Source organism: Mastigoproctus giganteus, chromosome 13, assembly GCF_048544385.1.
Source record: "Mastigoproctus giganteus isolate SK-2022 chromosome 13, ASM4854438v1, whole genome shotgun sequence".
NCBI classification, from domain to species: Eukaryota; Metazoa; Arthropoda; class Arachnida; order Uropygi; family Thelyphonidae; genus Mastigoproctus; species Mastigoproctus giganteus.
Genome location: NC_143587.1, coordinates 8,346,784 through 8,373,088, shown reverse-complemented (window position 1 = coordinate 8,373,088; position 26,305 = coordinate 8,346,784). Strand labels below are relative to the sequence as shown.

The 26,305-nt window shown below is 35.4% G+C and overlaps 1 protein-coding gene across 1 annotated transcript in view; it reads left to right on the top strand.

The window, feature by feature from the left end:
• Cdc6 (Cell division cycle 6) overlaps positions 1-25,965 on the top strand; it is a 70,381-nt gene extending 44,416 nt beyond the window's left edge. Inside the window, exons 11-13 of the mRNA XM_090387868.1 lie at positions 2,132-2,352; positions 14,113-14,253; positions 25,867-25,965. Of these exons, the coding sequence (XP_090243994.1) occupies positions 2,132-2,352; positions 14,113-14,253; positions 25,867-25,965 (461 nt within the window). The remainder of the gene's footprint in view (positions 1-2,131; positions 2,353-14,112; positions 14,254-25,866) is intronic.
• The last annotated feature ends 340 nt before the right edge of the window (positions 25,966-26,305 follow it).

Here is a 26,305-nt window from a genome sequence, read left to right as displayed (position 1 = left end):
TTCTCATGAAATTCATACACCTATTCATGTTTGATCTCAGAATTCCTCAATAATGCTGTGGTCTAGGCAATTCCTTTCAGTCTTTTTTGGCTTAAAATTGCTTTTCAAAACACATTTTATACAAAGCTAATGTCTTTAAAAAATAATAGAAGTATAAAAATTAAATGAAAAATCAATAAAAAAAAATTGCAAGATATGTATAAAATATCTTAAAATACCTACTTTTTAGTTAAGGTAAGGCATTGATCTAGGATTGAGTTCTGAATCCTAGATCAATGAAGAAACAGAAGCTGATCCAGTCAGCTTCTGTTTTAAACAAAAATGAACATGTTTTAAAAAATATTACTTTAATTCCAGTCTAGTGTATTGAAAATTAATACTCGTGAATTACTAAGAAGAGACACCTTTTTTATTGTTTGAGTTTTGAAGTTAAAAAATTTATTAGCTTCAGAAGGTTTTTGACATTTTAGAGAGTGATTTCTTGTACAGTTACGCTTATTTGCGTTGTTATATACAGCCTCCTCTGTAAATAATGGCACAAATCACTGTAATTATTTAATTATTATGCAATAAACGTTTGCTTCAGCATACACTTTGGTTGTACTTATTTTAAGATTTCTTGTGTGTTTTTAATTCTTTTAACTCCAAGTTGAAGTAACCTATATCTTCAGCTATTTTAAATGTTAAAAAAATTCAATGTTTTTCCATTATGTTTATATGCTTAACTTGTTTATTTGTATTATACAATTTTTTTTTTTTTTTTTCTTGAATATTTAAGTTAAGAATATTTACATCTTCAGGCAGTGGAAACAGTGCCAATTTTTTTTATTAGCAGAACAATTTGAAATTGGCATTTTGCTTTTTAATAGTACAGTCAGTCCTCGTATAGCACGATAGTTGTGTTCCTAGAAACCCTCGTGCAATATAAACAACAGGCCCTATGGGAAAAATAGGGTTAGATGCCGACCACCCAAGATCGACACACATTTGTAACCAAAACATTACCAAACACAATAAATAATCGTAATAAAATACTTGCGTATTTTATTTCGACTATTACGTAATAAAATATTGCTAATGCTTTTGTTTCTATCGTAAACAACCTTGTTTTTTGTTTGATTTTCTATCCAAACAGATGACAGCCATTCGATCTCTTCCAATTCTTTGTGTCTTAATCTAATGGATTTTAATTACACTGAGTTGTTCCTGCTATGAAAGTTGTTTTTATTTTCTCTGCATTCTTTGTAATTCTCGGTGTTGCCTCATTTAGGCCTGTAGCACATGCAATATCACATGGTCTTTCATTTCGCTCAAAGTGTTCACAATTTCATATTTTTTCTCTATCGACAGAGGCGGACTGGCCATAAGCCTTACAGGGGAAACCCTGGTGGGCCAGAGGCCACTGTGATTTTGACCATAAACCATAGTATGAAGCCACTAAAATTTCCCGGGTAAGAATTTTTGACCCAGTCCGCCTCTGTTTATCGATATTGTTTTTCTTTTTCTCTCTGAATCTGCAGTGTCTTCACCAGGATGCTTCCTTTTCACACCTTTTAAGTATTTTACTCATTTTTAGGGAATAGAACACAATTACAAAACGAGGAGGTATGCTTGATACACATAAACAAAACTGTGTGCGTGTAGCAACTGAATAAACAACACCGTAAAGGCAGAGATACACTATTAACACCTCACATTTTACTAAAGCACATTTCTAGGGGTTACTACCATAAAACAATGAAAACAGTTTCCAGTTGTGTTTCTGCTAGTGGAATCTGTTATAAACTGGTAGTAAACTCGATCTAATTGCTTTTGCGATTATACCGATAGCTGGAATTGTGTTAGTTTTTACGTTATTATGGTGAAATGTGTTTCCCCTTCACTGATATAAAAAACAAATACATTTTCAGAATATTCTCTTCATTCCTATCATGTTGCGTTCGATTGCCATTTCTTGTAAACACAAAGGCAATCGTGCATAAGCGAATTCGGTTCGTGTTATATAAGATATCGTTCCCCTATTTATAAATCGTGTATGATTGAATTTGTGTAGTGTAAACATGTGTTATACGAGGACGGGCTGTATTTCTTTGTTTCTATTTGGTTGTAATAGCATCTTATGGCTTTACAGGCAGCAGTCCAAGAAAATCTTCTGATAAACTGACACCAGCAAAGGCAGTCGATCTGCCACAGATAAGTGCTGTACTTCATGAAATCTATGGCTCAAGGGTGATGCCATCAAGTTCTGAATCACGACCACAAGTCACACTGCCTCTGCAACAAAAAATCTTATTATGCACTCTTTTGCTGCTGTTAAGAACAAACAAAGCTCGTGAGCTGACACTGGGCAAGGTAAGATTACCAAGCATATAAAAAAAATTTAACATTGCTTAATTGTATAAATTCAACTTTGTGTGTGTGTTTTTTTTTTTTTTTTTTAATTTTCTATTCTGACACCATGGATAAATAATTGGCAAGAGGAAGATCTCCATTCTTTCCAGATGGTGATCAAAGTTTGGGTACTTTCACATAAAACATTCTGTATTCTGAAGTATGAAAGAATTATGGTGCTACTTTTATGTATTATGTGATTAACCACACAGAGAGAGAGAGACTTTCAAAGTGCAGGAAAATGTTTGTTGCTTACAGCGAAAGCCTTGTATGAGAGATTATCATATAAGGTCAAACATATTGGGATCACAAGTAAAATCCTTAGGTGTATTAATGGATTGGCGAATAACAGAAAGCAGTGAGTTGTAATTAATGATTACTCTTCAGAATGGATCAGATAGGATTAGAAGTGGGATACTGCATAATAAGTGTTTGGACTACTGTTCTTTCTGATTTTCTTAAATGATATTGATGAAGGGGTTCAGGGTATGATATTAACATTTGCAGATGATGTCAAGATTAGAAAAGTAATAATGATATCGTAAAGCGCCAGTGACAGCTTAGATAAGCTTCAGGTAAATGGCAGCTGTTTTAATGAAAGGTTTCATATTTGGGAAATGATAACCCTAAAATAATACATTTTGGAGAAGTTGAATTATAAATGGTAGAGATAGGGAAGGGGGGGATTCTGGGGTTAGAATATGGGCAGACACAAAACCCTCTGGGAAGTGCAGACAAGTGGCAAGGAAGGACTTAGGATATTTCACAAGAATGTTCTTCACAAAAAATGTAAGAAAAATCTGGGAGTATTTAAATCATTGTTATCAAGTTACTATAACTTTCAAATTCTGTGATGTCTTTATGAACCACTGTTATTTTTATTTATAAAAATGTGCTGATCTTAAAACAAGAAAAAATATTGGCTAAATTTCTCAGAAGTGTGCAATGAAAGTATAGTGCAGAGGTTCCCAAACTTACTTACCTTGAGCCCTTTAAAATATTTCATAAATTTCATGTGCTCTCAATTTCCAGAACAAGTGCAAATAAACAGATTTGAACTAAAATTTATCGATGATTATACACATTTATATAAATGAATAAATACTTCAGTAAATTTAATCTCAAAGAAATAAAATACAAATAGAGATAAATAAAATAAATATTTATCTTCTTTTTCTTACCTTCGTATTTGGATTAGTGGGATGGTTTGTTTATATTTCGTTAAAGTGCTTCACCAAAAGAACAAGTGTCCCCCCCCCCCAAAAATGGGGGAGTTTCCCACCTTTGTGAACCTCTGATATAATGATTTCACTATTTTTCAACCATTTGAAGAGGTCTGGGTTCAGATCCTGTCCAAATAAAGGCTTTTTTTCAATTTGGATTTTATTTAGCTAATTTCTAGTTAGTTACTCTTCCTTCTTTCACTATGACAACAGATAAGGCACAAGCACTTGGTATCAGGATAATAAAATCGTTTAAACAGCTAGAGAAAAGGCTAGGTTTTACAGCCAACCAACATGTTAGTTGGATATCATCTCTCAACATCTAGGATATTTGTTCCTGCAGGATTCCCAAGTCATGTCTAAGATCAATGCTTGCATTAGTAACTTACAAAAGAGGTTTGCACTAACAGAGAAAATCCTGCAAAAGCGGATGCTATAGTCTGAGGAAAGTGAATGGTGATTTCAACGCTTTAATAAAGAATAATAAAAAAAAAGGAACATTAATGCACTCAATGGGCAGGATCTGTAAGGATTTCAACCCATCCATCTTCAGTGGGTAACTAAAGTTGCTGTGCCCAGAGAAGTGAACAATCACAACAGTCTTGTTGAACTAGGGAAACATAACATTCCCCAACAATGATCTTGCAGCCTGCTTCCTGGCCAACTGGGAGTCTCTTTGAATAGAAACACCTAAAATTCCTAGTATAACAGGGCCTGTATATGCTCCCTCCACCAGACCCCCCCTTCAAAAAAAAGGATTTGCTATATGCAATTACAAAAACACAGTAGCAGATTTTAATAAGTTTGAATTCTTGTGTTTCTGCAAAGAAGCCATATATAAAGCATAGATCTGCATCACAAGTGCATATTAACAGGCAACCTTAACAGTTGAGGATGATACATTGAGAGAAATCATGAAAAAAGGAAGTTCAGGTGTAATTTGAATGGATCTACCACTCTATTAGAATGGATCTACCATAGTTTGCGTACAAGGCCTATAAATATAATATATATCATCATCTTCATCCATTGACTATGCACTGCAGCATGAAGTGGGTCCTTAACAAGTTTCCAGCAACTGCAGTCTTGTACTTTCTGTTGCCATTGTACACCAGTAAATTTCGTCAATCCACCTCATCTTTGGTCTTTTTCCTTGGGCATTTAGAATCAAGTAGTATCCATTCCAAAATTCATTTGGTCCATCTATCATCAGTTCTTTTTGATATGTGATCTGCACATTTCCGTTTTAAGCACTTTGTTCTTTCACTGACATCACAGACCTTGGTTTGTTGGCAAATCTATGCAGATCTTTTTCAGTCTCTTTGGTTATGTTCAAAATTCGATGCTCCATACTTCCCTGTGTGACCCTCAGTCTTTGTATAGCTTTGGTATTCAGTGTCACAACCATATGTTATGACAGGGATGATACATTGATCAAAAACGTTTCATTTGAGACAGAGTGGCAAGTTTCTTGAAGACTATATTAAGCTTTCCAAATGCTTGCCATCCCAATTTTATGAACTGTTCAATTTCCATCATGATATTTCCATCTATTTGAGTTTCTTTTCCAAAGTAAACATACCTTGCCAGGTATGGAAATGTGTGTTTGCCTTGGACTAGAAATAATAGAAAAGGTTTTTCTTTATATAAATTGGTGTTCAAAGAAAGTGCATCAGCCTTTAAAATTGTAATTGTCGTCCTAATAATGTAAGTATATGCCATATTTCTTACAGATTGAATCAGATAAGATTGACATGCATAGGTGATGACGTAATATTGCTTCAGCTATATAAGCACGCTCTGCAAGAGTTGCAGTCATTCCTTGCTTGTGTCAGGAGTTATGTTCAGTTGACGCCATGAAGAAAGAGTGCTATTGTTGCTTTACTTGAGGAAGGATGTTCTTCCCATCATATTGCTTATAGAGTGTCTTGTTATCAGTTGACAGTGAGTAGATTTCTTTCCAAACTCAAGGATACTGGTTCTGCTAATAGAGAAAAAGGAACCGGACACAAATGAGTACTACGCCAAAACAGGATCGCATTTTGAAGTGCTTATGCCTTAAAAACTGTAAAGCTTCTTCGTCTGAGCTGAAAAGAGAATGGGAAGAACATACAGGAGTGGAAGCAAGTGCAGTAACACTCAGAAGATGCCTCTTCATAAATGGACTTGTGGCCTGTCATCCTAAGAAGGAGCCCCTCCTCACACAAAAAATGAGAAAGATCTGATTAATTTGGTGTAAGGAGCTTGTCAAATGGATCCTCGAGCAGTGGAAGTCAGTTATTTTCTCGGATGAGAAGAAATTCAACCTGCATGGCTCTGATGAGAGACAAACGATTCGCTGTAGATGTGGTGAAGAATACCATCCAGACTGTATGGTGTCAACAGTGAAATTCCCTACCAGCCAAATGATATGGGGGTGCATTTCGTATTGCAGAGTAGGTCACCTGCAGTTTATAAAAGGTTCCATAAATTCCAATGGACACCTAGCTATATTGGAAGGCAAATTGCTGCCAACCATCAGAGATCATTTCAACCTGCTAAGTAACTGCATCTTTCAGGATGACTCTGCTCCTTGTCATTTGGGTGAAAGGTGTCAGTAGGCACTTCTGTAGTTATTTTAGCTTCATTTTTGCATTAGAGGTTTGACAATAATGTGTTTACATTTGTTACAGGTGAAAAAGTGGTTAGAAGAACGATCCATTACAACTTTTAGCTGGACAGGAAACAGCCCGTACCTTAATCCTATAGAAAACTGTTGGCATCGTGTAGAATCTGCAGTTGCTAGAAAGAAACCAAAGACCCTTCGTGATCTTCAGGAAGTCATAATTCATGTTTGGAACCAAGAACTGTCAGTTGATTATCTTCAGAAATTGATCTTGTCAATGCCTCAACGGTGTGCTGCTGTTATCAGGGCTAGAGGCGGTTCAACTAAATATTAGTTTGCATCTGGTGAACTTTTCATTTTGTTTTTCATTTAAAATGATAAACTGAAGCAAATTGAGCGCTTCTGATAACATTTCAGCCATAATTGCTGTGTTTACCAAAACTGTTGTATAAAAGTTGCAAATGCTCATTTTGGAATATTTTGAGAGCACCTATCAAAATTACTTAGCTTTGCCTTAACTATTAATAAATATCTTTCGTTTAAATTTCTATTTGTGATGCTAGTCATTAATGTAACATACCATCGTGAAAAAGGGTTAGAAATGTGAAATTCCTAGGTGATGCACTTTCTTTGAACATGTGTGTGTGTGTGTGTGTGTGTGTGTGTGTGTGTGTGTGTGTGTGTGTGTGTGTGTGTGTGTAAGTAATTTGTATTAAATTAAATTGAGTAAGTATAAATGGATGTGAAAGTTACACAAGGTGCCAGTAACTATAAGTGTGAGGAAAGAAGAGTAGTAGATTAGTGAAAGATGAAAGAATGTTAATATCCTAGAGGTTATGATGAATTAAGTAAATTATGGGCTGAATTGCCAAGCCAATATAAAGTGGGGGCACTGTAAAGTAAAATTAGTACAATAAAATGCAAATGAAAATGGTATAGCTGTCATCAGATATGGGAGGAAACAATTTAAGTAAAATGTCTAATATAGGTAATGCAAAAATGCTTGATCTGATTTCACAGAAATAAATATTGATACATGATCAGGTATTTCATCAGGGGACTACACCTGACCATGTATCAGGAACTGCATTTACTATACTTGCCCATAGTAGTCGAAAAAAGTGAAAGGCCAAAAAAGGAATGAAATGAAATTAGCACTTTTTTAATACAGGGTAGGACAAGGTAGTGTAATATATTGAGTTGTGTTAAAAATAGTTAATATCAATATGTTTAATATAAGCATCGAGTTGGTATAAAAATGGTTAATATCAATATGTTTAATATAAATTTAATACTAAATTCCACATATTAATATAAATATGTGGAATTTAGTGTAGGATTTAATTTTGTATAGATAAGAAATCAGTGTATTTTAAAAATAAATTTGAACAAGCAAATGGTATAAGGGTAAGGTATTAAATTGAGGATGGGGAAGGGAAAAGGAGTATTTTAAATAAATAAAGACGAAAAATAGCAGTAGGATAGTAGGAACATTCGTTTCAACCTCGTATTGCACTAATAGTTTAGCGAATGGGAAGAAATGTAGAATTAGAGAGCAGAAATATAAAAAAGGATAGAGAAAGTTATTAAATAACACTGAGCTTGCTGGGGATGTGAAGCCCAACCTTGTAGTAAGGCTTTGGCATTTGTAAGCATTAGTATAAAATTAGGGAGCTAATACCAAATGCTTGTATAGAAAGGAAAAATATATGTTGAGACATGCCGAGATACAAATCTAAAACGAAACTGAAAGTGTGATAAGACAGTGAAAATGTACGATACCTGGAGTATTTCAAGAAATGCGAGTAGGAAATTAGCTGCCAGGAAAAATAAAGGCGGAAGCTGAGAAGCACAAATTCAGTAGCGTAGATGAATGTATGCAGGCTTAAACCAAATGAGCAATACATCTACATGAAAAAGCAATTTATAGCAGCGAAGTGGACTTAATAGTAAGTTGCGAAGAAATTCAAAATAGCAGGAAAATAGACTGGAGTCTCTATAGGCATGTTTAGCATTAGCATGGGCACATGATGCAAGAAAGCAAGCTTATATAGCATCAGCCAAAACACACACACCCTTCTCATTTCACCCATCCACTCCTCCAGATGTTTGTCTAGTTCTGCTTTGAATCTGTTTAAGCTATCAACTTCTACAACAGATGGAAGTTTGTTCCAGCAATCAACCACACGCTGGCCAAAGGCAAACTTCTGCACATCTATCCTACAACTATTTTTCCTCAATTTGAATTTATGCTCTCAGGCGATTATTCTGAGCAAGAGAAAGAATCCCATCAGCATTGAGCATGCTCACAACATTCAAGGATTTATACACCTCAATCAGATCACCTCGCAGGTACCTAGTCTTCAGACACTGTAATTTGCAAAACTTAAGCCTTTTTTCGTAAGAGCAATCCTTCGTTCCATTCACTAATCTTGTTGCCCTTCTCTGTAGTCGTTCCAACAGTTCTATATCCTTCTTAAAACGAGGCCTCCAGACCTGTATACAGTACTCAACGTGTGGCCTGACCATTGCCTTATACAAGGGAATAATCACCACCTTATCCCTGCTAAAAAAATTCCTGTTATCAGATATGGGAAGTATCTGATGTATATCATTGACAAGACATCATGAGCTACTCTTGCAGACCGTCTGCACTGCTCAGAAAACTTCATATCTGCCTACAAAATTACCCCCAGGTCCTTTTCATTCTCGACCATTGTCAGTGTAGTCCCACAGAGTTGATACGTTACTTTGGTATTACTGCTTCCCATATGCAGTACTTTACATTTGTCAATGTTAAACTTCAGGTTGCCTCCTCTCAGCCCATCTCAACTTTTCTAGATCTTGTTGCAGCACCATACTGTCATTACCAATCCTGCTGATCTTCATATTGTCTGCAAACTTGGACATTAACCTGATATACCATTATCAATATCATTAATGAATACAGAAAACAACAATGAACCCAACACTGAACAATGGGGGAATCCACTAATAACATTAGTCCACGAAGAGCAGTGTCCATTGATTACCACTCTCTGTATTCTCCCACTCAACCATCCCTTTATCCATAGCAGCAGTTTGCCTTCAATGCTACATTGCACCAATTTGTGCAGCAGTCTTCCATGCGCAACAGTATCAAAAGCCTTTCTAAGATCGAAATATATGATATAAAAATTATTCTTTGCATCCAGTTCCTTTGGGACTATATCATAGTATCCAATCAAATCGGTCACACAAGACTTCCCGTTAACAAACCCATGCTGTGTCCAAGCTATAACTGAAGTCTTGTCTAGATGATCCTGCAGTGCTTCTTTAACCAGTGCCTCCATTAATTTCCCTGAACAGAAGTTATACTAACAGGTCTGTAATTACCTGTGTCTCCCTTAGATCCTCCTTTGTGGATTGGGGTCACATTTGCACATCTCCAGTCTATGGGTACCTCCCCTGAGTCCAAGGACGCTCTCAAAATTATGGCTAAGGCTTTGCTTACTTCCTTTGCTGCCTCCTTTAATATAACTGGATAGATTTCATCCACCCCAGGTGCCTTTCTTATGTTTATCTTCAACAATTTTTCCTCCATTTTACCCTCCCTGAATAACTCTTCATGTGTGAATGTAGATAGAAAATATTCATTTAGTTTGTTAGCTACCTGAGCAGGATCATCAACAGTTGAACCATCGATATCAAGTGGACCAATCTGATTCATCCCTTTCCTTCTAGAGTTTACATAAGCAAAGAACTATTTGCTGTTTTTCTTTGCATCCTTTGCCAAAGATTTCTCATAATCTGCCTTTGTCTGCCTAATTGTCTTTGTGAATTTGTTACAGACCAGCTTATATCTTCATAGGCTTCTGTCACCTGTTAATTTATATTTATCCTGAGCATTTTTCTTCTCTGCCACATGTCTAATTAGTTCATCTGACATCCATTTAGGCCTAAATCTTGAACAATATTTCTTAGTTGGTATGAAAATCCTAGTAGCTTCCAAGATTAATTCTTTGAATGCTTCCCATTTTGAATTTGCTGTTGGTAACATAATCATTATTTAAATACTGTTTCAGACAACCGTAGTCACCTTTACGAAAGCAAAAACTCTTCCCTTTACTCCTGATGGTAGTTACCTCTTTGAGTAAATCCCAGTTCAACATACTGTGATCACTGCCACCTAGTGGTTCCTTTATCTGCAGATTCTTAATGCATGAAGAATCACCACTGATAATCAGAGCAAGAGTATTACTCCCTCTAGTTGCCTCCCGAACATGCTACTGTAGAAAAGAATTATCCAATAAATTCACAAAAGCCTTGCCAGTGTGTGAGTGACCAACCCACAATTTCCAGTCAATCTCTAGGAAATTAAATCGTCCATTATAAGACACTGATTTACTGGCCCACTCTATTTCTCTGCACAATTACTCATTATACTCATCAGATTCATTAGGCCTATAACACACACCTACTCTATTTTTATTTTCCCAGTGCTTATGTCACACCAAACAGACTCAACATTGCATTGTCCAACCACATCAATTGGATGCACTTCCTTAGATTCTGTGTTTCTTAATTAACAACATAAGCCATCTTCCCTTCCTGTTTATCCTTTCTGTACATATTGTACTTCCCTGCACTGCTTATGTCTGTGTAACACCACATCTCTGATATCCCAACAATATCTGCCTTTGATGTCTCGACTAGCACTTCAAGCTCATCAAATTTATTAAGTATACTCCTAGCATTGTTATACATATAAGTATATATGCACCTGTTTCTACGGCGCCTCCGTAGCCAGGTGGGCAGGAGCAGCAGTGCGTAGCACACGCTTCTTGATTAGACCGGGGTTCGAGCCTGTGACCACCAAATACGGAGGATGCGGAAAGGTCAGGGATGACCACCGCATATTCCCGGAGCAATATGGCCTTAGTTGCTAATGCTCCTTAAAAAAAAAAAAAAAAAAAAAAAAAAACCCCAAATAAACCTGTTTCTACTCTTAGTTAACCTAACACATAATAGCCCAGTACAACAGTGGTAACCAAAGAGGCATTTCAGAATGCACTTCTTGTACCTTGTTGTGGATGGGATATTGCAACTGATGAAAGAACTGGGTTTTACTCTTTTTCAGAAAAAAGTATGGGGTAGTACACTGTAACTGTATACTTTTCAGAAAAGTGTACAGTTATAGTGGGCTCAGGAACACCATTTGAAGTTTGGAAAAATGTTACTTGGTCTGACAAAGGATATGGTGAACAACATTGGTCCATGGACCCATCCTACCAAGTGTAAAACAATGCAGACTGGTGGTGGTGAAGAGAGTTTTTGTGGTACACACTGTCCTTTTGATACTAGTGGAGTAACATGGGGATTACAGAGGTTATCTGAAAGTTTTCTGAGCAGACACATCCCTTTATGACTGCAGTTTATCTGTCTGCAAGTGGATTTTTCCAATATGATGATTTGCCATGTGATAATGCTAGAATTGTATAGAACTGGTTCTATACAATTCTGGAACTAAAATGGAAGTGAATTAAACCTACTGCAATGTCCTCTCCATTCACCACTCGAGTACTGTTCTTTGGAGTACAGATTGACAGCAGTCCCATAATCAAATTAACATACAAATTTGCACTGGCTGTGGGAAGCAGTCACTGCAAATTTGGAACATGGACCAGCATCTCTGTGGCATGCTCTTATACCTTGTTGAGCTGCCATGGTTAGTTCCAGACTGTTCTGAAGGCCACAAGGGGGACTTACTCACTATTAGGTAGGTGTGTCTAATGAAGTGGCTACTCAGTGTGTGTATAAAACAATTTAATTTTGTTTGTTCTTGTGTTCCTAATCTGTGTTTGTTATATTTATAATGCCATAGTTATTATATTTATATTATATATATAAAACATACATATATAATTATATATATAATAACAAACACAATGAGGAATACAAGTAAAAAAAAAATTTTTTTTTGGCATTATAGATGTAACAAACAGATAATTAGAAATACAAGTTAAAAAAAAAAATTTTTTACTTTTATTTCTAATTACATACTATTCTGTGTTTTGTAATCTATTTATGGTACATATTAATCTCTGGTGCCCATCTCCATGATGTGCTGTATTTAATTGCATCATAATAATTTATATATAAGAATCAATTTTCAGCATTTCATTTATAATGGAGGTAGAATGAACTGCTTAAAAGTCTTAGTAATTAAAAACAAATAAATTGAGGATTTAATTACTTAATTCTATAACTATCTATTCTCATTCTCCATTCAGCATATTTCCTATTTTTTTTTTCTTTTTTTTTTTTTTACTTTTATTTCTAATTACATACTATTGTGTTTTGTAATCTATTTATAGTACATGTTAATCCCCTCACCACCACCAGTCTGCATTGTTTTATCCAAGTGTTCAATGTGAACACTTGGATAAAAATCTTTTTCCTTATTTTTGTGTTGAAGGTGAACTGAAATTTATATAACTAAAACAATACCATTTCATTGTTGACTTTTGCCATAGATGTTGGTATGGCTAAAAAGTTTGGAATTTATCCTGTTTGGCCTGACCTAGCCCAAGGATGAACAGACTTTTTTCATTTTTCACAGCATTGGAGCTTGAATTTAAGTAAGGCAACTAAGGCCATGCAAAGATTTGGGGGGGGGGGTTTGGATGTGAAGTGCCTGGACCCAAAACAAGTCCCCAAAAGCACCTGGACCCCAGAACAGTCCTGTCCTCAGAACATCAGTATATTTCAAATATTAATCTTGTGCATTCTGTGGTCTGTTTTTGTCTTTTTCACTGTACAAAAAAACCAAACTTTCCAGAAACGTTTTTCAGATCTGTGAGTTTCAATCCAGTGAGGGAACTCATAACTTTCTGCAGAAAGAATTTCTTTCCTTGAAAGAAGTTTTTCGGAATAGATTCAAGGAATTGCTGATTAGTTGGAGTGTTATGATTTGTATTGCTATTATAAACAGTACAAATCATAACACTCCATCTCTACCCAGAATGGCATCATTGGTAACAGATTGATTTTGAATGGTAACAAGGTCACCATCCAAGTGGCAACAACTGAGAAATATAACATGTATATGAAATTTTTCTGCAGTTGTTAAATTAGTAAACCTTTAACAATAAATATAAATAAATATTGTTTTTAAGTTACAATATTCAACCTAACAGAGACTTGATATTTTTAAAATAATATTTGAATCTTAGCTAGACCTAAACCCAGTTCAGTTCCAAATGTTTTTAGCTTTTCCAGCCCACTCCATGAGCTGAAGAGACTTTTGGGCCAAGTCCATGCAGACCTATTTTATTACTGCTTCCATGAAGTTTGATATTGCACTGAGCAGATTGGCAACACTTTGCAAAGAAGCACCAACATCCATAAAGTTGTTTATTCTGTCATTGTTAGCTCTCTACAAGGCAGACGTGATTTTCAGTGATGCAAGCCGATAGCTGAGGCATGTATTGAATGGAGCAGAGTGGCTTAAAGTAATTGAAACTTCAATTACTTTAAACTAAATGAACAGTCTCCATGCATTATATAATATGGGGAATCTCTTTGTCAATAAATTCAACTTGTCAGTTGAATGTATACTTTCAAGATTACCATTTCTTGAATTTTTTTTTTTTTTTTTTTTTTGAGAATTTTGTTTTTTTATATATTTTAAAACACCAATAAACTTTGTAAGACAAGAATTAGTAATTAATACAAATAGTCCATGGACATAAGAAACTATTATATTTTGATCATCAAAATTCTTAAAGGAGTAGAGTAATCTAGATAAGCATTTAAGTTACTGTTTATTTCATTTCATATTTTGTTTGAGATATATGATGGTAAAATTCATGCATCAGCACATATTTTACTTATCAGAGTATTCTCTTCTAGTTGATGGATGCCTACTGTAATGTATGTAGGAAACGTCAAATTGAAAGTATAAGTCAAAGTGAATTTCTTAGTATTTGCCTGATGTTGGAGTCACAAGGTTTAGTAGAAGTGAAACGCCAAAAGGAAACAAGGCTGTTTAAGGTAAAAAAATATTTTATATAAATCACTGTAAAGTTTTAATATAACTGAATTATTTATCTTCACTTTTCTTCCCTTGATTTACTGAAGAGTCTGTGCAATAGGTTTGGATTACTTCAGAGTTTCTCCTCTTGATTCACATTACGGTGAATAGGATCTATGCTAATAGACTATTGAAATTTGGTACAACAATACATATATATAAATAAATTCAGAAACATTTTGACCCTCATAAAACATGAGCATTTGAGAAAGTTAAATTTTGGAAATAATATTTTTAGTATATCTTGCACTCTGAACGACAATATTTTCATTCTAATTGAGGTAGAAGTTTTAAATTAGTTTTTAATCTGATATTATTTGCATGGAGCCATTTTGACTTCCACTTTTTCTTTCTTTCTATTTTTATTTATTTATTTTTTTGTGTGCGACTTTGCTTGAAGATCATTTGCCACTCTTTAGAGTAACAGTGCTTTCCAGTCTAGTTTTTGCTATAGTCTAAAAATTCAGTCTCAATGATTATATAACATGGAAATATATTACAAAGTGTACAATATCTTGTATATGATTCATGTGCGGCTTCAGCAGGCTAGTAAATCTTAATTAGATGGGTAGCATGCCTATTTATAAAATATATAACGAAAGGTCACTTTCAAGGTCATTGAAAGTGACGTTTAATTCCTTTAAAAAAAAACTAGTTTTAAAGATATGGGAAGTATAATGAACTAGATTTTTAAACTTGCTGTACTATCATACATGTTCAAGCCTTTGAGAAGGTAAAGAGATGCCTTGGAAAGTAAGAAATTTGACAGTTACCATGAGTCTCTTCACTATATCAGGTGCAGCTTACTTCAGTTCCAGATAGAATTGCTACCTTTTCAAAATCTCTGACCTGAACATGATTTGGGATTGAAGGTAGTTAGACAATTCTGGAATTTATTTTTATGTAATGGAAAAAAAAAAGAAAGAAAAATAAGATACAGTTGTGCCCCTGTATTCACTGATACAGTTACCTGTGGTTAACCATGGGAAAAAAATGAAAAAACTTAACACGTGCTACTCTCTTGTCCAATATGATGTTTCCCTTTATTTTTTACAATGTCGCGTATGGTTTGATCACCAACATTATAATGGTTCTTTAGAGATTTAACGGATGCACCATTTTCAAACTTTTGAATAATTTGAAAACACAACTCTTGCATTTGCCTATCATTTTCGGCATTTCTAAACACCAAAAAAAAAATAGTAACTATAAAAAAAAAAAAAAAAAAAAAATTCTGACATTGACCTTACCAATTTCATATTTAAAAACATTTTGGGATGTGATACAGGTATCAATTAGTTTAAGTTGCACGTGTTCTAAAAAAAGCATATAATAATATACAATAATATCACATCTGACTCAAAATGGAATGGAAATTTTATTTTTTCTCTACCATCCCGTGACCAAGAAAATGACAACAAGATGTGGAACCCAAAAACATGACCTTTCAGGTTTTTGTGACATAATGTAAAAATAAACTGGGACTTGGTCAGGAGATAATTGTTTTTCATTAAGGTTATTATTATATTAATACCATATGAAATTAATAATATAGTTAATTACGCTGTTTGCCTAAATTACTATATATTAGGGTATTACTATATACAGAAAATAGAAAGAATTACAAATTTGAATATTTTAGAATGTTACAGTTATCAATTTTACAATTACCAATTTTACAATTTGTTTGCAAATTATGATTCTAAACATAAAAAAAAAAAAAAATTACATTTTTTTCCAACTTCACTCCCATAATGCCGACCCGGCTAGCTGGGTGGTTAAAGGGCCTGCCTAGCAACCCAAAGGTCGTGGGTTCGAATCCCACCTCGGGCTTGGATCAAAGTACTGCAAAAACATTGGGAGGTGCATTATGGCTGCAGAAGCAGATGTGCCAACAACTACCAAAAAAAAACTCCCATAATTTCTCATTGACGTAAAGGGTTTTTCTTCTATAAATATCAATGCAAAGTAACTGTTGAGCTCCTCTGCAACTTCAGCTGTTGTATCCAATACTGTGCCAAGACTTTTACATAAGGGTCCAGTCTAGTTTGTCCTTTTCTTTACATTTATATATGTGAAGAATTCCTTATCCTCACTCTTTGCCAGTGATTTTTCATAACCTGCCTTTGCCAGCTTAACTTTTTCTGTGGCACAATTACAGATCACTTTGTAGCTGTTATAGGCTCCAGTACTTTTTATTGCTCGGTAACAATAGTATATAATTGCTCTAATTTTCAATGGTAGCTAAGCATTCAGGCTTCTGTGATTAATGTTTTAAAGGTATACCATAAGTCAATTGTATTCGGCAGATTTCTGTGAGATATCTGCCCATTTAATAGAGACCATGTAGCATCTTAAGGCATTATAATTTCCTTTCTTGAAATTATAACCTATTCCTTTGCCTTTAACTACTGTTATCTCTCTTTTCATCGTCCACCTTAGAATTCCGTGTTCACTTCCTGTTACTGATTCCTGTACCGTCAGCCCTATTATGCCATCTGGTTTATGGGTGATGGTGAGGTCTAGAATATTCTTTTCCCTAGTACTTTCCCTGACATTGATACAAATAACAATCATCTAGTTGATTTAAAAATTTAGTCCCCTATGTCAAGTTTCCTTCCCATTTGCTCCATTCAATTAGAGGCAAATTAGAATCACTCATAATAAGACATTGATGCTTATTTTCCCATTCCATTTGTATATAGAGACTCTCGTCATAATCTTCACAATCACCTGGCCTTTAGATTACTTGCACTCTCGTATACAGTAAACTCCCGCTATTTGCGGGGGTTATGTTCCTGAGAAATGCTGCGAATACCAAAAATGCAAATACTGAGTTATGGCTCCCATAGTAATAAAGGGGTTCCATTCCAAAGTATGAAATATATAAGAAAAACTAGTCTAAAATTTTGTCTATGTATATATTATATGTACCTTCATAATATGACTATGTACATAGACAGTACATAGTGAAATTAGCATTAGCATTAGCATTAATAGAGGCATTTGATGCAAGAAAGCAAGCTTATGCAGCATCAGCCAAAAAAAAAAAAAAACCACTTCCACTTCACCCCTCTGTTCGTTCAAAATACCTATCCAGCTGAGCCTTAAACTTATTTAGGCTATCAACTTCCACGACAAGGGATGGAAGTCTGTTCCACCAACCAACCACTCGCTGGCTAAAGGCAAATTTCCGCATGTCTATCCTACATCTGTCTTTCCTCAATTTGAATTTATGCCCTCTCAGGTGATTATTCTGAGCTAGAGGAAGAATCCCATCAGCATTGAGCATGCTCAAACCATTCAATGCTTTATACACCTCTATCAGATCACCTCGCTGGTGCCTAGTCTCCAGACACTGTAACTTGCAAAACTTAAGCCTTTCTTCATAAGAGCACCCCTTTGTTCCATTCACTAATCTTGTTGCCCTTCTCTGTACTCGTTCCAGCAGCTCTACATCCTTCTTGAAATGAAGCCTCCAGACCTGTATACAGTATTCTAGGTGTGGCCTGACCATTGCCTTACACAAGGGAATAATCACCTCCTTATCCCTGCTAGAAAAATTCCTATATATCATTGACAATACACCATGAGCTACTCTTGCAGCCCGTCTGCATTGATCAGAGAACTTCATATCTGCCTGCACAACCACCCCCAAGTCCCTTTCATTCTCTACCACTGTCAGTGTAGTACCACAGAGTTCATACGTTGCTCTGGGGTTGCTGTTTGTCATGTGTAGTACTTTACATTTGTCAATGTTAAACTTCATTTGCCACCTCTCAGCCCATCTGCTCAACCTTTCCATATCATGTTGCAGAAGCATAGTGTCAGTAGTGTCCTTGACAACCCTGCCTACCTTTTGTATCGTCTGCAAACTTCGACATTAAGCTTGATATACCATCATCAATATCATTTATGAATACAAAAAACAATAATGGACCCAACACTGAGCCCTGAAGGACTCCACTAATAACATTAGTCCACTATGAGCAGTGTCCATTGATTACCACTCTCTGTTTCCTCCCCCTCAGCCACCCCTTTATCCACAGCAGCAATTTGCCTCCAATGTCACACTGCTCCAATTTGTGCAGCAGTCTTCCATGTGCATCAGTATCAAAGCCTTTCTAAGATCCAAGTATATAATATCAAAGTTATTCCCTGCATCCAGTTCCTTTGTGACCGCATCATAGTATTCAATCAAATTGGTCAGGCAAGACTTCCCCTTAACAAAACCATGCTGTGTCCGAGCTATAACTGAAGTCTTGTCTAAATGATCCTGCAGTGCTTCTTTAATTAGTGCCTCCATTAATTTTCCTGGAACAGAAGTTAAACTCACAGGTCTATAATTAATTGTGTCAGCCTTTGATCCTCCTTTGTGAATTGGGGTCACATTTGCACATCATCAGTCTGCGGGTACCTCCCCTGAGTCCAAGGGAGCTCTCATAATTATGGCTAAGGGTTTGCTTACTTCCTCCGCTGCCTCCTTTAATATAACTGGATAGATCCCATCCACCCCAGATGCCTTTCTTGTGTTTATCTTCAAGTTTCTCCTCCACTTTACTCTCAGTTATTACAAGATTCTCTAGCTTAGTGCTAGAGTTGAATACACCCCTGGCTATCCCCTCGCTAAATAACTCCTCATGTGTGAATGTCGATGCAAAATATTCATTTAGTTTGTTAGCTACCTGAGCAGGATCATCAACAGTTGACCCATCGATATCAAGTGGACCAATCTGATTCATCCCTTTCCTTCTAGAGTTTACATAAGTAAAGAACTCTTTGCTGTTTTTCTTTGCATTCCTTGCCAAAGATTTCTCGTATTCTGCCTTTGCCTGCCTAACCTCCTTTGTAACTTGGTTACAGATCAACTTGTATCTATCATAGGCTTCTGTGTCATGTGTTAATTTGTATGTATCCCATGCATGTTTCTTCTCTGCCATATGCCTCATCAGTTCATCTGACATCCATTTAGGCCTAAACCTTGAACAATATTTCTTAGTTGGTATGTAAAGCCTAGTAGCTTCCAAGATAAGTTCTTTGAATGCTTTCCATTTTGCATTTGCTGTTGGTAACATCATCAGTTGGTCCCACCGTATAGAATTTAAATACTGTCTCAGTCCATCGTAGTCGCCTTTACGAAAGCAATAACCCTTCCCTTCACCCCTAATGGTAGTTACCTCTTTGAGTAAATCCCACTTCAGCACACTGTGATCACTGTCACCTAGTGGTTCATTTATCTGCAGATTCTTAATGCATGAAGAATTACTGCTGATAATCAAATCAAGAGTATTCCTCCCTCTAGTTGCCTCCCGAACATGCTGATGTAGAAAACAATCATCCAATAAATCCACAAAAGCCTTGCTAGTGTGTGAGTGACTAGCCCCCAAACTCCAGTCAATATCTGGGAAATTAAAATCTCCCATTATAAGACTCTCTGATTTACTGGCCCACTCTATTTCCCTGTACAGTTTCTTATTATACTCATCAGAGTCATTAGGCCTATAGCACACTTCTACTCTCAATTTTGATCTCCCAATGATTATGTCACACCAAACTGACTCGGCACTGCACTGTCCAGCGATGTCCACTGGCTTCACTTCCTTGGATTTTATGTATTTCCTAACTAATAGCATAACCCCTCCCCACTTCCTATCCTTTCTGTAGATGTTGTACTCCCCAAATTCCAATTCTGCATTCCTTATATCTGTGTGACACCAAGTCTCTGATATCCCAACAATATCTGCCTTTGATGTTTTGAGCAATACCTCAAATTCATCAAATTTATTTACTAAACTGCTAGCATTGGTGTACACGCAAGTATACATGCACCTGTTTCTATTCTTAGCTACCCTAACACGACCCATGTGTTTACTTGTACCTTAATGACTCCCAGCACTCTCTGAAATACCCTGCATCTTGTTTTTCAGGCTTCTGCTCATTCCAATAGAAGCAGTGCAAGAATCTCTTTCACCTCTGCCAGTGGCTACTGTTAATCTATTCGTCTTTGTATCCCCCCCCCCAAGCTAGCAGTTTTCCGACCCACCTAACACTGCCTCGATAGCATCAGCAAATATTCTTGCACCCTTTCTATTTAAGTGTATCCCATCCCTGTAGAAGCAATCTCTCCTGTTAACAATGCAAGCATAAAGCATCGAAATGAAAATAAGAAACAATTTAATATTAAATGTAATATTTATTAGAAATTTCAAACAAATCTTTCAATTCAGCTCCTTTGCTATAGCTAAAAAACTTATCCCGACAGTGCTATCACCAGTTTCGCTAAAGTGTTGATAAAGGTGTTTTGCCTTTTCACGAATGATGAGTGAACTTAAGGGAATTTTATTTTGAGTTCGGTCCACAGATTTAAAGCCTTTTCCATTTTTTTCTAATTTAACATCACGAGTTACAGAGTAAATTTTTGAAGCAATTAGCGTCTTTTCACGGACACCGACAGATTTTTTCTTCTGATTTCTTGATTGATCGTACCGTTGACTTATTGATTTTATAATGTTTTGCCACTGACGAGACACTTTCACCATTAGAAATTTTGTCTAATAACTGAATTTTACTCGCTAATGTCATCACCTTCTTTGATAGTTTCACAATTCCCTTATTATTCGTAGCCATATTTTTGTAGGGGTTAGAAAAGAATTTGTCCACAATAAAGTCACTTTCTACCGTTAATACACTCGAAAAAGTCTGTTTACACTAGCACACTGCAAAACGGTAGATTTTTCGCTTTTGTAAGCATATCAATTTATAAATTGATAAATTTATTCAATTTATAAGCATATAAATTAAAAGCAAACGACGAAACCTTCCATGGCAAGCGCATAACACATACTGAACAAGGATTAGCAAGAAACATCCACGCTCGCGATTTTGTCATCCCCCCCCACCACCCACTGAGCGCTGTTTTGACCGGGAAAGATGATTCCGCCATGTTTTTTTATGGCGGAAAATGAGATATTACAATGGTCGAATTGTTTTTCTTTGAGGTCCTTAGCCATTGCCAAAAATTGATATTTATATGTGCAGAAATACTACTAATCATGGCACCCACATTTTTATTTTTCCCTTGTAATTCCAAATTCAGATCACCTAATTTACTTGTAAAATTTGCCGCAAAGGCCAAATCACACAACCACTCCATATCTTGTAGCTGCTGATAATCATCTCCCCTTTGATCAACAGATTTTTTAATTTCATTCAGCAAATTTCAAAATGTCTGTAGAAACTTACTCCAACTCAGCCCCCTCACATCTGTGTGTAATATCAGATCTGGTTTTTTCATCGAGTTGCATTTTGAAAAGTCTCTTTTGAAGAGATTGTCCTCTGATGGAATTTATGATTTCGAAAGCGATGTCAATAACACTTGTAGTATTTAATCTTTTTCTGGCTAACACTTGTTAGTGGATGATACAGTGGTAACTAAAAAAATCTGGGAATTCATCATCCTTTTGGCACAATGCGATGAATCCGTTAAGATGCCCCATCATTGCTTTAGCTCCATCTGTTGTTACTGATCCAAGCTTAAATAGTGGTAATTTTATTTAATTTTTTCAATAAAATGTTTGAATGAGTTAAAGATATCATGACCTCTAGTTCTTTCTTTTAACGACACCATACCCAGCAGTTCTTCTCTAGTGGCAGAATCATCGAAAAACATACCAACAAAAACGAGCAATTGAGCTGTATCACAGATGTCTGTAGATTCATCCAGTTGTAAAGAAAAGGTCACACAATTAGCAATATCAGTATGGGATTGTTCGCTCACATTTTTACTAATTTTTTCGATGCGTCACATCACAGTATTTCGAGATAATTGCAGATCTTGAAGGGCAATTTTAATTCCATTTTTGTTCTTAATATTTTCAAAAAGAATCTATTATTTCTAAAAATGCGTATTTGGTGAATTGACCATCAGAAAATGGTTTGCATTTTTTTGCAAGAAGATGATTCACTTTAAATGATGCTACAGTTACTGCTTTAGATTGTAAATTAGGTGTCATGAAGAAATTTTGTTGCGCAAATAATCTGTATTTAAATTCTTCTAATTTATTTTTTCTAAGGTCCCTATTCGGCGGAAAATCCGATTGGTATTTACCATGGAGTACGTTGAAGTGCCTTTCTAAATTTCCTTTTTTGGGTATAGCCAAGGAAGCATTACCAATCAAACAGCAACTTTTTTTTCACCATTACAAAAAAAGTATTCTAGTTCCCACTCTTGATGAAAATGATGTTTTACTCTTTTCGTAGTATTCATTTTAAATCAAAAGGTATTAAATTAACATATAAGTAGTGTCCAGTTATTAATTCAGCAAAAGCAATGCTTACCAATTAAAACACTAAGTTGTGAGAAAAAATATTCTGTCTGAACAGCTAACATAGGATAATTGATGAAGAGGGTTCCAGAATGAGGAAGTTGTTTCCAAAATAACCGGACAAACACACCACCGTTTATTGCTCTGTTTGGTTATATCCTTATAAGAATCAGTTTTGAATGCCTTTGTGATATTTCTCTAAAGCTATTTCTGGAGGTCACGACCATAAATCAATAAAAACAATTTGTGCTTTTCTGTTAGTGCAATCTAATTATAAACAGGTAGTAAACTCAATCTTATTGCATTTGCAATAATACCAACAGCTGGAATTCTGTGGTATTGTGAAATGTGTTTCTCCTTCAATGAAATCTTGAATCATGCAAAATAAAAAAAAAAAAATTAAATTTTCAAAGTCTGGTCTTCGTTCCTATTTTTGAAGCTTCGTAAAAAATAAATAAAAAGAAATAACGCGCAGGTAGTGACTCTGCACAATATAAAATTTTGGTAGTATACCGACTGTGCAAATCGAGGGATGACTATATATTTAAAATTCGTCGTGATCGATCAAAATTAAAGCCGCGATCGACTCATTGGCCACTCCTGTACTATTGCATCGATTCTGTTTTCTGTTGGTTCAACCATATTTTCTGAATGAATTGACATTTTTCCAACACGCATTTAATGTTGGCGGTTTTACTTCTTTGAGTGATAAAGCTGATACAGTATACAATTGAAAAATGATTCCATGCATCCATCATTTCAATAATTTGGAATCAATTTTTTTATAAAATCCATTGTAATGATTTTCTGATGTAACGAATTTTAAGGGTAGATATAATGCCTTGATCTAATGGCTGAATTTAAAAAGTTTTATTAGTTGGTGGGAACATTACTTAAACGTTTGGATGGCTTGGCACGTTATCTAATAGAAATAAAATTTTGAAATCTAGATTTTTCCACAAGTTCAAAAAGCACAAATTCAATAGCACAGAATGAAATAAAATAAGAGTATTTCCTAATAATTTTTTTTTTTTTTTTTTTGCATAACGACTATCAAGTCAACAGCAGGGATTCACAATAAAAAATGGAAATGTTGAAAAATTACATCCAGTATGATAGCAGGGATTTCTCCACACAAATGTTCAAAATAGTGTTATGCAAGGTTTTCTGCAATTCTCTAACTACGTTATATAAATATCGTGTTGTGCCACAATTTATCAATCGTGTTAGAGGAAACAGTGTTGTAGAAGTACTATGTTATACAAGGGTTGCATGTACTGCATATGTGTAACAGTCATCTCAGAGTAATGTATCAACTGTGTGGCACTCGGATAGTAGAGAATGAAACAGACCAGAGGGTAATTGTGGTCAGATATTAAGTTTTCTGTGCAGTGCAGACAGTCTGCAGAAGTAGTTAATGTATTAAAGTGTTAATGTGTTAAAGTGTCTTGTTAATGATATACGGGGTGCCTACGTAGTCAGGTGGGCAGGAGCAGCAGTGCATAGCACACGCTTCTTGATTAGACCGGGGTTTGAGCCCGTGACCACCAAATACGGAGGATGCAGAAAGGTCAGGGAATGGCCAACGCATATCCCCCGGAGCAATATGGCCTTAGTTGCTAATGCTCCTAAAAACCAAATAACAACATCAATGATATACAGGAATTTTTTTAGCAGGGATAAGGAGGTGATTATCCTCCCGTATAAGGCAATGATCAGGGTATGTGTCCTGACCAAAGAGACTGTATACAGGTCTGGAGACCTCATTTTTGGAAGGATCTAGAGCTGCTGGAATGAGTATAGAGAAGGGAAATGAGATTGGTGAATGGAACTAAGGGTTGCTCTTATGAAGAAAGGCTTAAGTTCTGCAAATTAGTGTCTGAAGACAAGGCACTTGCGAAGTGATCTGATTGAAGTGTATAAGGCCTTGAAAGGTTTGAGCAAGCTCAATGCTGATGGGATTCTTCCTCTTGCCCAGATTAGTCACCTGAGGGGATATAAATTCAAATTGAGGAAAGATAGTTATAGAATAGATGTGTTCAAGTTTGTCTTTAGCCACCATGGTTGACTGCTAGAACAAACTTCCATCTGTTGTTGTAGAAGTTGATAGCTTAAATAAATTTAAGGCAGAGCTAGATGCTGTATAAGCTTGCTTTCTTGCATTATTATTATTATTATTAGCCATATGGTGCAAGGAAGCCTTATGAGGCTTATGCTGCACCAGCCAAAAAAAAAAATTTCTGAGTTACCCTAAGAGAGAGAAAACAAGAGTCAGAAGTAGAAGGGAATCACCAAGAAAGAGAAGAATGATGATATCCAGCTGAGAACCCTGGGTGCACCAAGCCCATACTCACCAGATGTGAGCCCCTGGGGTTAGATATGACTCTACTAATCAGATATCCCTGTTCCCAATGATGTATTGTTCGCCACTGACATGTTTTAATGTTTTCTAGCCTTTCATTCCATGACATCACATTAGGGAATGTTCTTCACGTGTTAGTAAGTTCCACCAGAACCCTTACAGATAGCACAGTAGTCATAATGGTAGCATGCAAGTTCTCTCAGAGAGATTGCAAGTGTAATTTTATCCCATACCACTGAACTGAGCCAATTGTAGGCCAACTTCCATAAATCTAGCATCTCTAAGGGCATACTGAATCTTTTGGTTGGCTTGACTCTTTACAAAGTAAATTTCTGCTGAGAAAAATACCCTGTATGAGTTGTGCAGAGCCTCTCAAGCATAAATTTAATCTATAAGGCTTTCATCATGAAATCCCTTGTGAACAGAATTGCAGACACAAGAACAGATTTTTGTCCTATCTTATGATACCTTTTCAACTTGATTTTATATTTCATAACCATATCATCAATTCATTCTTGACATATATCCAGTTCCCAACCTCAGAGGGTTCTTCAACCAAGATTCATTAAATTACCTTAATATCCATCAAAATTAAGAGTAAGCTGCAACTTTTTAAATTCTTTGCTAAATACAAAAAGATCCTACTGATTTGGGTAATTAAAAATATTAACCACAATGCTGTACTTTAATGAAAAGCTAAGATCCGCAATACAAAAATATTAGCAAGAACAGACCAAATGCAATAAGTAAATGAAGTGAACAGTGAAAATTACTAGTATACATATTTGATTTAATGAGAGTAATGACCTAAAACCAAAATATTTCATGTTTTATTATTTTCATTTTATTCTTCTAAAGATTTCATAAGTTTAATTTTTTTTATACAGCTTACACTGAAAATAGATGACAAGGAAATGGAACATGTTTTGCAAGATCAAACTCTTCTTTCTGCTATATTATCAGATACAACTCTCCTTAAAAAGTAGTGTTTACATAATGCATCTGTACAGGTGTTTAGAGAATTATTTATAATGCTACCCCAGGACTGAGTCTTCTAATCTTAGGACTGTATATAAATTAATATGAATGTAAAAAAATAGAAGAGATGTACAGTTGTTTATGAGTGTAAGCATTTTATTGACCTAATAATTCCAGATAATACTGGTTTTATATGTTACTCCCCACTCCATATTGAGGTGTACATAATTTAGAAATGTTAAATCTTTAGATATTCATCAATTTTTTTTTTTTTTTTTTTTTTAAATAAGAAAATTACTTATGGCTTGCTGTACTGTCTTAGTATTTATTTAGGCTGGAATATTATCA